This window comes from Phocoena sinus, chromosome 10 (genome assembly GCF_008692025.1).
Source record: "Phocoena sinus isolate mPhoSin1 chromosome 10, mPhoSin1.pri, whole genome shotgun sequence".
Taxonomy (NCBI): domain Eukaryota; kingdom Metazoa; phylum Chordata; class Mammalia; order Artiodactyla; family Phocoenidae; genus Phocoena; species Phocoena sinus.
Window position 1 is genome coordinate 42,539,809 of NC_045772.1, and position 12,358 is coordinate 42,552,166.

The following is a 12,358-nucleotide window of genomic DNA, read 5'->3' on the forward strand; positions in this document are numbered from 1 at the left end:
TAATGTCACCTCCTTAGAGATAACCTTTCTTCACCTTTCAGTCTAAAATAATACCATATTCCTTCCCCATGACCTCCCTTGTTCTCTATCTTCCTACCTTGTTAAGCTCTTTTTGAAGCACATATCTGGTGTTATTAGTATGTGTGTTTATTTTTTGTATTGACTGCTTTCCCCACAAGAATGTAAACTCCATGAGGACTTTGACTTTTTTCACTTCCATATTTCCAGCATGTGGGATAGTACCTGGCCAAGCAGGTACTCAGTGAATGAATGAATGAGTGAATGAATGAATAGGAATGGACCAATGGAAAGACTGATTAAGGCTCCCTTCTCCTGAGCAGTGATCACATAGATCCAACCAACATTTGCCTCAGTGACTCCATTTTTGTTAAGCTCCAATGAACCCAGTTTTTTCTTAAAATACTAAATCACTGCAGAGTCCTACCAGCCTGGAAGCCATTCTGTTTCCTTCAGGTGACTTAGCATGTCCCTGTTCTAAACAATCATTTGTTCATTTTAAAGAATAGCTCTCAGTAGGAAGTTTCATTCCCAAGTCTGTGCCGAAAGCCTCCCTGTAGCCTTATGTAGACATGCTGTATTATGGTTGAATCGCATTTATGCTTAGGTTAACAATATGGTAAATATGCATAGTTCTTGCAGTCTCTGTCATTTACAACAACTCCTTTGGATGTTTGTATTGATATTTAGCCCCAAGTAAAATCACCAATCACCAATGCCAGATCTTACTATAAATAAGATCTGGGTGAAAACGTCCCTGATTATAGCAACCAAGGTTCTTGTGCCCAGATTAAACACACCTAGTTAGTAATTGGCTGTGCTTCTTGAACTACTCAGGGAGGTTTCCATTATCTGTCCCCCACTATAGGGAAATCCCTGCTGCAGCAACAGAAACGTCCATTTTCTTTAAAAAAGGGACTCCATGGTATGTTTAGCCTTAATACATATTTCAAAAGTACATTTGTGCAAAACTTCCTGGGCTTCACTTGTGTTTCTGTCACAATTTACACATCATTTCGTACTTAATAAACTCCCATACTGATCTCTTCTAATTTGTACTGTATGTCTTAAAATTTACATTAACTCGCGATATAATTAGTCTTAATAATTAGTTAGGGTTTCGTATACAATCCCTCAGATGGTAATGCCTACAAGATCTTTATCAAATGATAACTTGGGCATAACTTGATAAGGAAGTTATCTAATGTGCTCTTTGAGAAGACTTTGTTGGTTATTTAAGGGGGGAAAAAAGTCAATTTATATATTTCTCTTATTTGCAATATTTTACTCTAACCCTTTTGAGAAGTGGAAAAGGAGATCTCATATATGTATTAGAAGAAACGAAATTAACTAGTGAAGACAAAATTGGGACAGTTTGAAGATTGTATTTCTGTTCTAAACTTTGAGGCACAGTGTAGTAGAAAGAACATAGTATTTGAAGTCAAGCAGACCAGTATTGCCATCCTGGCTCTACCAGTTACTATTTGTGTAACTTTGGACAAGTTGCTAAATACATCTTCTACCTCAATGTCCTCATCTATGAAGTAGTAATAACAGAACCTACCTCATATAACTGTGGTGAAGATCAGTAAAGATATCTGATGGGAAGCGCCTCGCACAATGCCTGCCACATTATTAAGTAGGAGCTTAATAAATATTAGCTTTATTTCTTCCTTTGGTTGCCATAATTTTTAAAAAATATTTATTTATTTGGCTGCACTGGGTCTTAGTTATGGCACGCAGGATCTTCGTTGACACGTGCAGGATCTTTAGTTGCTGTATGCAGGATCTTTTAATTGCAGCATGCGGAAATCTTTTAATTGCGGCATGTAGCCTCTTAGTTGCAGCAAGTGGGATCTAGTTCCCTGACCAGGGATCGAACCCAGGCCCCCTGCATTGGGAGCGCAGAGCCTTAACCACTGGACCACCAGGGACATCCCACCCATAAATTTTAAACTTTTCCCTCCTTCCTCCAGTTCTTCAGTTATACTTGATAACCTGTTCCCTACATGGAAAAACAGCAGAAACCTTTGGGACTCATGCCAGCATGGACCATGGATATCACAGATATAGTAGAAATTCATTGTGGCAGATTGTATTTTCTCCCATATTTCCCTTGCCATATTCTCTAAGTATGACCTTGACACTCCTCTGATGGAATGGTAGAATCTAAGTCTCCTCTCCTTAAACCTGGATGAGGCCTTGTGACTGCCCTGCCCAGAAGACTATAATGAGTGACACTGTGTATGACCTCTTAGATTATAAAAGGCAACCTCCTCGTTCTCTTGAAACTCTTGCTCTTAGAACCCAACCACCAATGCTGTAAGGAAGCTCAAGCATCCTGAGAAGAGCCAAAGCCCTAATCCACAGCTTTGGTGAAGTTTCCAGCCAACAGCCAAGCATCAACTTTCCTCATTTGAGTGAGCCTTTTTTTTTTTTTTCTAAATATTTATTTATTTATTTATTTTGGCTGCTCCGGGTCTTAGTTGCAGCACATGGGATCTTCGTTTCAGCATGCAGGATCTTTAGTTGTGACATGCGGACTTCTTAGTTGTGGCAAGCAAACTCTTAGTTGTGGCATGCATACTCCTTAGTTGTGGCATGCAGACTCTTAGTTGCGGCATGCATGCAGAATCTAGTTCCCTGCAGGGATCAAACCTAGGCCCCCTGCATTGAGAGCACGGAGTCTTAACCACTGGACCACCAGGGAAGTCCCCTGAGTGAGCCTTTGAAGTGGATCCTTCAGTACCCAGGGTTTGTTTACAGGTTTTCTTCATGTGAATCGTGCCTATTGCCAGCTGAATTAGGTAACATACCACAGGAAGAAAACTTTCCTGTTATATTTTAAGAATTTGATCTTAACTTACGAGTAAGTATATTATCAACTGGAAAGCACTGATAGAGCTACACATACTGTCAGCACTTTGACATTCTTCTGAATTGGTTTGGTAAATAGCTACTGTCTTCAGCCTCCCAAGTCTACTACCCTCTCCCCCGAATCCCATCCTACCACCCTGGTCTCCTCATCCCTATCCTAGGCGCCCTTGGATTCAGGTTAATATCTGCTTCAGCAGGGGAGTTTGGTGGGATCTTGCCCCAGTTCTATGGTGTCCACTTTAATTGGTGAAGTGTTAACCATGCCACAGAGGTTGAAGTATTTTGAATATCACTCCTTAGTGCAATAATATATATTAATGTGATCACACCGTACATACTATTTTTTATTGGAGTACAGTTGATTTACAATGTTATGTTAATTTCTGCTGTACAGCCAAGTGATTCAGTTATACATATATATACATTCTTTTTTTATATTCTCTTCCATTATGGTTTATCACAGGATACTGAATATAGTTCCCTGTGCTATACAGTACGACCTTGTTGTTTATCCATTCTATATATAATAGTCTGCTAACCCTGAACTCCCTCTCTGTCCCTCCCCCACCTGCCTCCCCCTTGGCAACCACGGGTCTGGTCTTTATGTCTGTGAGTCTGTTTCTATTTCGTAGATAGGTTCATTTGTGTCATATTTTAGATTCCACATATAAGTGATATCGTATGGCGTTTGTCTTTCTCTTTCTGACTGACTTCACTCAGTATGATGATCTCTAGTTGCGTTCCATGTTTCTGCAAGTAGAATTATTTCATTCTTTTTTATGGCCGAGTGGTATGCCATTGTATACATGTACCACATCTTCTTTATGCATTCATCTGTCGATGGACATTTGGGTTGTTTCCATGTCTTGGCTATTGTGAATTGTGCTGCTATGAACACAGGGGTGTATACCTTTTTGAATTATAGTTTTGTCCGGATATATGCTGAGGTGTGGGATAGCTGGATCATATGGCAGCTCTATTTTTAGTTTTCTGAGGCCCCTCCATACTGTTTTCCATAGTGGCTGTACCAACTTACATTCCCACCAACAGTGCAGGAGGGTTCCCTTTTCTCCACACCCTCTCTAGCATTTCTTATTTGTAGACTTTTTAGTGATGGCCATTCTGACCAATGTGAGGCAGTAGTTTTGATTTTCATTTCTCTAGTAATTAGCCATGTTGAGCATCTTTTCATGTGCTTGTTGACCATCTGCATACATACTATATTTAGTGGTTAGTTTTCTTTCCCTGTTTACTTATCTCCCTACTCTCTTCCCCACTTCTTTCACATTGTCCCCCTGATGCTTCCCCGCAAACCAGGTAATCCTATGAATCACCTACCAGGTATCCTTCCATATTTTTCATTATGCTGCTTATAAAAATCAAATAAAAATATATTCCTATTCATATCTGTACATTTGGATTGTTTTTGACCTTGGTTGAGATTTCTCTTGGCTTCTTGTCTCACTCACTACCCCTCCAGGGAGGCAAAGGGACTTACATGATTGGTGAGTTTGGGTGGAGGAACTGCGTGTGCCTGGCTCAGCACTCCCTTTCTTTCTCTTGGTTAAGAGAAAGGAAGCAGGGTCAACATCTCCCCACAGGCCCGGAACAGGAATCAGCACTGTTAGGAACCATGCCTGGGTCCATCTGTCTGATTCAAAGGTGGGGCATTCACCTGCCTGTTCCATTTAGCACTGTAGGCCCTAGGGTCCAGTATAGGCATCATAGGGAGTTACTGTGGTGTTTCTGTCTCCTTCAGCCTGACTCCCATATATGCCTCCCAATGGGAGGGGAGTTATTTATTGGGTCTCCTAAAACTTGTTCCCTACCACAGACATTGCCAGGTTTTATTGCCAGTGTCAGGTAAAGTAGCAACAAAGACCAATTGAAACTGCCTGGTATCCTTATCGTTACCACCAGTGTGCCAGTGCTTGCATGCTCACATGGCTGAACTCTCTCCCCAGGATCCACTCATCCCATGAACAAAGAAGCAGGCCCACAAAGAGAAATGGAAAGGCCAATGGCTCCACATCACAAACAGCTAAACTGTCCTTGGAAAGAAGGTATGTGAACTGAACAGGAGACTGAGATTTTAGTAATCAGCTCTAAAAGCAGTCACTGGAATGGGTTAATTTATCCAGAGAGACCCAAGTGCTGTTACTTGACATTATTAGATTTTTTCTACTTCCGGGATAAACTGAGACTCTAAAAAAGCAAAGTTATTTGGAGAACCAAAGTGTTCCATGTTCTTTGCCACTGTATAGAGATTCTTCCATTAAACCTACTCCACAGACATGAAGTTGGAATCATAGACAAGAGAAGGAGAGACAGCTCTCCAGTTAGAGCTTGCCAAGGCCCAGCAATATTCCTGCTTTTGGGTGCCAGGAGACTCCCCTACTTAAATTTGCTCAAGGAGTCTAATATTCCTGAGGAGGGACCTAATGATAATGCTTAGTGGAGTGATTAGATGAAAGGACTCTTTTATTAATTTGATTAGGAAAATGGAAGGAACAGAAGGCGAAAGGGAATTGAGTCATTCCAGGGTGATGGGATGAAGATATTAGGTCTTATCAGCATAGACTGGAAGACTTCTGGGCACCAGGTATGTAAATAGCTTACAATAGCTAATTAAGGTTGTGTTTTTAAGATTGGTGCATTTTGTGTCCTGTTGAAGAATTCTTTGCCTACTCCAAGATTTTGGCCTTTGGAATAGTAACTAAGAAATCTCAGAGAAATAATGCGTTTCAGTAATTCCTTCATAAATATTAAATATAAATATTTGAATATACACGTATATTAAAGATGTATAATATTGAACACAAAAATATACTGAATATATTTTAAAATTGAGCAATCTAGTATAATCCATTCACACTCTGAAAACTCTTTTATAATACTATAATAATGAGCTAAAGAAGAAAGTTTTTTATCTCTAAAAAGTTACTTTATAACAAACTTGCTTCAATCTACTCTTCCAACAAAATGTCTTCACAGAAATTCTTTAAATAGTACAGTACCCTTCTTCATTAGAATTGCCTTTTTGCCCAGCATTGTCTCAGAAATTCTTCCAGTCAGCAGCTTCTTTGGAAACCCAGAAAGCAACCTCCCGAAACTGTAACATGAGCCAATCTGCAAAGATTTTATAATAGCACAGTCAAATGATTTTGCATTTGCCACACTAAGCATCTTTAGGAGGCAGCATGGCGTGGCACAGAGATCAGGGGCTTTAGAGCCCCACCACCTGTGTTTGGATCCTGGATCTGCCACTTACTCGTTACATCACCTTGAACAAATTACTTAAACTTGCTGTACTTTACTTCCCTCTTTGGTTCTTTCATTTATCTGTTGTTGTGTGACAACAATATTATCCTCAAACTTAGTAACTTGAAAGAGCAAACATTTATTCTCTCATATAGTTTCTGTGGGTCAGGAATCTGGAAGTGGGTTAGCTGGGTGGCTGTGGCTCAAGGTCTTTCATAAGGTTGTAGTGAAGATGTTGGCCAGGGCTGCAGTCACCTGAAGACTCACTGACTGGGGCTGAAGGGTCCACTTCACTCACTGACATGGCTGTTGGCAGGAGGCCTCAGTTCTTCACTGTGTGGGCCTCTCCATAGGGCTGCTGATGTGTCTGAATGACATGGCAGCTGGCTTCCCCCAGAGGGAGTGACTCCAGAGAGAGCACGGAGAAAGTGCAATGCCTTTTATGACACCGTCACTTCTGCTGTATTCTGTTCATTAGAAGTGAGTCACTGAGTCAGCTTATGTTTAGTGGGAGGGGAATTAGGCTCCACCCTTTGGAAGGAGGAAAGTCAAAGAATTTTTGATTTAAGGTCATCACATCAGTAAAACAGAAATAATAATATTGATCTTATTGTACCTTTGAAAGAATCAAAAGTGAGCATCTAGAACAGTGCTGGCTTCAAAGTGTGTACTCATTTACTTAGTCTTTATTGAGTATTTACTAATGTGCTGTATGCTCAGCCTATGGTCATGAGCAAAACCCAGTCCCTGCCCTCATGGACTCACAGTTTAATGGGAAGATAGACATTAATCAAATAATACATAAACAAATGTAAAATCACTGCTTCACATGTGCACAATGCAATGCAGAGGGATTGAAACTAGATAGGAAAGACTTCTCTGAAGAAATGATGTTGAAGCTGAGATCTCAAGGATGAGTAGGAGATGACTAGGTGCAGAAGAAAGAGAAGAGGGTTCTAGATAAAAGGAACGATGGGGTAAGATTAGTGGGTGGAAGCATGGAGAGGACAAGGCACTGGATGAGGTGGTGTGGCTGGGGCAGGGGAAGGGCTGTGTGCCAAGATGGGGGAGGTGACAGGGAGCCAGCCCCTACTCTGCTTATCTGTGTCTGACAAAAGAGGGGAAAATAAGCATTTTATATATTTTTATGAAATCAGTGAGTGCCAGGGAGTAGAGCTAGGTGTAGGAGTTGAGTACAAAGGGGCATGAAGGAACTTTTGGGGATGATGGGCTGCTCTGTATCTTGATTGTGGTGCTGGTTGGAACTTATACAGCTGTAGACTAAGGAGGGTAAATTTTACTATATGTAAGTTATACCTCAGTATCCCTGAGTTCTTAAAAATGTACTTTTTATGCAAGCACTGTTATGAAGGGGTACCATAACATCGTGAATTTTCCTATAATATGGGTTTTGGGTTTTGGATTCCTTCCAAACAGTATTAATTCCTGCAGTCTTCCAACAGAAGACTGCCACAATGAAGTTTAACCTACCTAGTGGTGCTGTAGCTAAAACCCCGCAGTCAGTGAGAGTGAGGGGTGTGTGTGTTTTGGTGGAGGGAGACTGAACACATATCAAAGTAAACTAAATGTAGTACCCTTTTTGGCATTAAAAGTAACATGTTTTCACAGCTGTGTAAAGCATGAAGGGAAGAAAAATTTTAGAGGTAATAAATCAAGTTACTTTAATGTAAATGCTGACGTTTTTGTTTGCTCTGTTTTTATTTTGAAAAAATGTTGCCATATGAATACAGTTCTAAGATCAGCAATGATGCTTAACAATGGAATTTAAGAGACTGTTATTTTGTCACAAAGCTAATAACAGATATGAAGCAAAGCAAGTTTTCCTGGCTCAGAAGCTGATCTAGTGCTTATAATATTATCCTTATCCAAGACACTGAGGCCATTAAGCTTTTGTGAATTTTAAGATTCAAGAGTCTTGACACACACAATAACACTGTGTTCATTGCAGCACTGGACTTCACTTTCAACAGCTGAGCTCTTGAGATTTCCAGTGTAAAATAGTGTTAATGAAAATGAAATGGGTAGAATTCCATTGTATAAATATACCCCAATTGATTTATTCATTGCAAAGCAATGGGAAGGAACAGCCTACCACATGCACACAACACTGTGGATGAATCACAGACAAAAGAAGCCAGCTACCAAAGTGCATCCAGTATGATTCCATTTATATAAAGTACAAAACCAGTCAAGGCTGTTACAAGTCAGTACAGCAGTCCCCTTGCAGAGGAGTTGGGGGAACAACTGAAAGAGAGCATGCTGTAGAAAGGATGATGTTCTTTTTTTTCTTTCTTTCTTTTTTTGAAGTATAGTTGATTACAATGTTGTGTTAATTTCTGCTATACAGCAAAGTGATTCAGTTATACATACATACACACACACACACACATTCTTTTTTTAATATTCTTTTCCATTATGGTTTATCATAGGATACTGAATATAGTTCTCTGTGCTCAGCAGTGTAACCGTGTTTATCCATTCCATATATAACAGCTCACATCTGCTGACCCCAACCGCCCACTCCATCCCTCCCCTAACCTCCCCACCCTTGGCAACCACCAGTCTGTTCTCTGTGTCTGTGAGTCTGTTTCTATTTCGTAGATAGGTTCATTTGTGTCATATTTTAGATTCCACATATAAGTGATATCGTATGGCATTTATCTTTCTCTTTCTGTCTGACTTCACTCAGTATGATAATCTCTAGTTGCATCCATGTTTCTGCAAGTAGAATTATTTCATTCTTTTTTTATGGCTGAGTAGTATTCCATTGTATATATGTACCACATCTTTTGTATCCATTCATCTCTTGATGGACATTTAGGTTGTGTTCCATGTTTTGGCTATTGTAAATAGTGCTGCTATGAACATAGCAGTGCATGTATCTTTCTGAATTATAGTTTTGTCCGGATATATGCTGAGGTGTGGGATTGCTGGATCACATGGCAACTCTATTTGTAATTTCCTGAGGAACCTCCATACTGTTTTCCACCGTGGCTGCACCAACTTACATTCCCACCAACAGTGTAGGAGGGTTCGCTTTTCTCCACACCCTCTCCAGCATTTATTTGTAGACGTTTAAATGATAGCCATTCTGACTGGTGTGAAGTGGTACCTCATTGTAATTTTCATTTGCATTTCTCTAATAATTAGTGATGTTGAGCATTTTTTCATGTGCCTGTTGGCCATCTGTATGCCTTCTTTGGAGAAATGTCTGTTTTAGGTCTTCTGCCCATTTCTTGATTGGGTTGTTTATTTTTTTGTTGTTGAGTTGTATGAGCTGTCTGTATATTTGGGAAATTAAGCCCTTGTCAGTCGCATCGTTTGCAAATATTTTCTCCCATTCTGTAGGTTGTCTTTTTGTTTTGTTTATGATTTCCTTTGCTGTGCAAAACTTGTAAGCTTAATTAAGTCCCATCTGTTTATTTTCGTTTTTATTTCTATTGCCTTGGGAGACTGACCTAAGAAAACTTTGGTACAATTTATATCAGAGAATGTTTTGCCTCTTCTCTTCTAGGAGATTTATGGTGTCCTGCCTTATGTTTAAGTCTTTAAGCCATTTAGAGTTTATTTTTGTGTATGCCGAGAGGGTATGTTCTAACTTCATTTATTCACATGCAGCTGTCCAACTTTCCCAACACCACTTGCTGAAGAGACTGTCTTTTGGGGATGGATAATGTTCTATTTCTTGATCTGGGAGCTGGTTACACAGGGTGTTCAGTGTGACAGTCACTGAGCTGTACATTTATGATATGTGCATTTTTATACATTATGTTTTACTTCAATAAGAAAGGGTTTTTTTTTTCGTTTGTTTGTTTTTTGTTTTTGTGGTACGTGCGCCTCTCACTGTTGGGGCCTCTCCCGTCGCGGAGCACAGGCTCCGGACGCGCAGGCTCAGCGGCCATGGCTCACGGGCCCAGACGCTCCGCGGCACGTGGGATCTTCCCGGACCGGGGCACGAACCCGTGTCCCCTGCATCGGCAGGCAGACTCTCAACCACTGCGCCACCAGGGAAGCCCAATAAGAAAGGTTTTTTAATTAAAAAAAATATATGGAACAACTATGGGAGATGGGTGCCCTAACACAGAAAATTAGAACATTAGACCACACTCACCATGATCGTAGATTGTTGTAATAGAAGGCTGCTACACATGTGACCACGGAAGCATCCTCCTGTCTGAGAAAACCCCCCTCGTTGAGCAGGTGGCTTCAGGAGGCAATGCTTAGGTAGGGGTTAAGAAGCGAAGGAACACCAGATCAAGCCTAGGAATCAGTGAGGTGACGCTAATGGCTGAGTCACCCTCACGTTCTCATTACAAGGTCTGGGATTTTACATAATAAATCCAGTTAAAACTTTTAAAATGACCCAGACATTAATGTGTGAAAATATTTGGGCACAGCATTTCTGTAGGACTTGGAAGTTGGAAAATCTGTTTTCTGGTATTTCTCATGATTTCACTATTTATAAGCAAATTTATCAAACAACTTTATTCAAGTCCCTTTTCCAGAAGTTGTGAGGGATAGAATGATATATGAGACACAGTCCTTGACTTCAATAAGCTATTGATTTAATATGGAGATAGCCCAACCATGAAAAGATTAACCAAAAATACACAGGTGTATACTGTAAGGATTGAATTGGGGGAGCATTAATCAGAGGCAGCTATTGGCATGTGAGGTAAATTTACTGTGTTCAGTGAAGGACAGAGAAAGCTTATCAAAGGAGACAGAACTTGAGTTGGAATTTGAAGGAAGGAATTTAAAGGAATAAAGTAGACCTGGAAATGTGGGGAGAAATTTCAGGAGAGAGATTAACAGTGTAAACAAAGATTCCAAGGAATCAGTACACAAAGGGAGTTTAATTGGGATTGTCTTGTGGCTCAGTCTCTGAGAAGACATTCAAAGAAAAAATCCAGTGTTAAAAGTCATTCAAATTTTAACTGGAATCTCTCAAAGACTGTCCACAGAGATTCATCCAATTGGTAATCCTTAGCTTTACTTCTTAAAATATCCCTTTCTACATTCCTTGAGGTCTAAAACCCCTCACATATTGCAGCTGTAACTAGACTAGGGGTTGGCAAACTTTTTCTATAAAAGGCCAGATGGTCTTTGTCACAACTACTCAACTCTGCAGTTGTCACACAAAAGCAGCCACAGACAATGCATAAATGATGGATGTGGCTGTGTTCTAATAAAATGTTATTATAATAACAGGTGGCAGGCTGGATTTGGCCCACAGGTCATACCTTGCTTACCCCTGAACAAGACATCCAATACCCCACAAAGATGATTCCTCCTCACCTGTGTCCTTTTCATTTTTCTCACTCCCTCTATCCTTTTGCTTCTTCTCTCTACAATTAAATTTTATTCCTTCTGACACCAATTCCTGTTCCTGTGATGAGAATCCCAGAACAATGGGTCGAGAAAACAAGAATCTCAGACATCCTGGGGAACTATGGACGGTTTCTAACCAGTGAGAGTGAGTCAATCCAAGTGATATTTTAAGAAAATTAATCTAGCAGCACTGTGTAGGATGGATTGTCGTGGGTATAACAGAAAGCAGAGACCAATTAGGAGGTTATTGCAAAGAATGTGTGCAGTAGATGTGGAGTCTAAACTAGAACGTCAGCTAGGAATGGGAAAAAAATGGATGGATGTGGGACAAAGTGCGATTCAAAGATTAACTGGAATTGGGACTTCCCTGGCCGTCCAGTGGTTAAGACTCTGTGCTTCCACTGCAGGGGGCACGGGTTTGATCCCTGGTCGGGGAACTAAGATCCCACATGCCACACAGCATGGCCAAAAAAAAAAACACTAACTGAAATTGACAATGGAGTAGATGCAGAAGAATGCAGAGGAAGGAGTCAAAGATAAGTAAACAATTACTAAGATACAGAGGCTGAGTAAGTAGGAAGATATTTGCATCATTTTTGTCTACTTTTTAAATTTTCCTTCTCCTTGTCCCATAAATGTCAGTGTTCTTCAGGTTTCTTTCCTTTCCTTCTGTTCTCATCCCTTCACCTCCTACCTCATAAAATTTTCCTGGGTGGCATGATTATTCAAATTTATAGCTTTGACCAAGACTTCTCAGCTAATGATTTCCAAATCTGTTATCTGGAGCGCAAGTGTGTTTGGTGAGATGCAGACCCCCAATTGATGTTTCCAGGAAGACTCACAGACCCTC

General features: G+C 40.3%; 1 protein-coding gene across 4 annotated transcripts in view; it reads left to right on the top strand.

The window, feature by feature from the left end:
• BBS10 (Bardet-Biedl syndrome 10) overlaps positions 1-12,358 on the top strand; it is a 69,596-nt gene that overhangs the window by 8,333 nt on the left and 48,905 nt on the right. For 3 of the 4 annotated variants that reach the window (XR_004351936.1, XM_032647056.1, XM_032647057.1), the window contains 2 exons: positions 4,860-4,958; positions 5,393-5,497. Coding sequence is in view for 2 of the 4 variants with exons in the window: in XM_032647056.1 (XP_032502947.1) it covers positions 4,860-4,958; positions 5,393-5,450 (157 nt within the window). In the remaining 2 variants the exon portion in view is untranslated. The remainder of the gene's footprint in view (positions 1-4,859; positions 4,959-5,392; positions 5,498-12,358) is intronic. The other variant, XR_004351937.1, reaches the window with a different exon arrangement.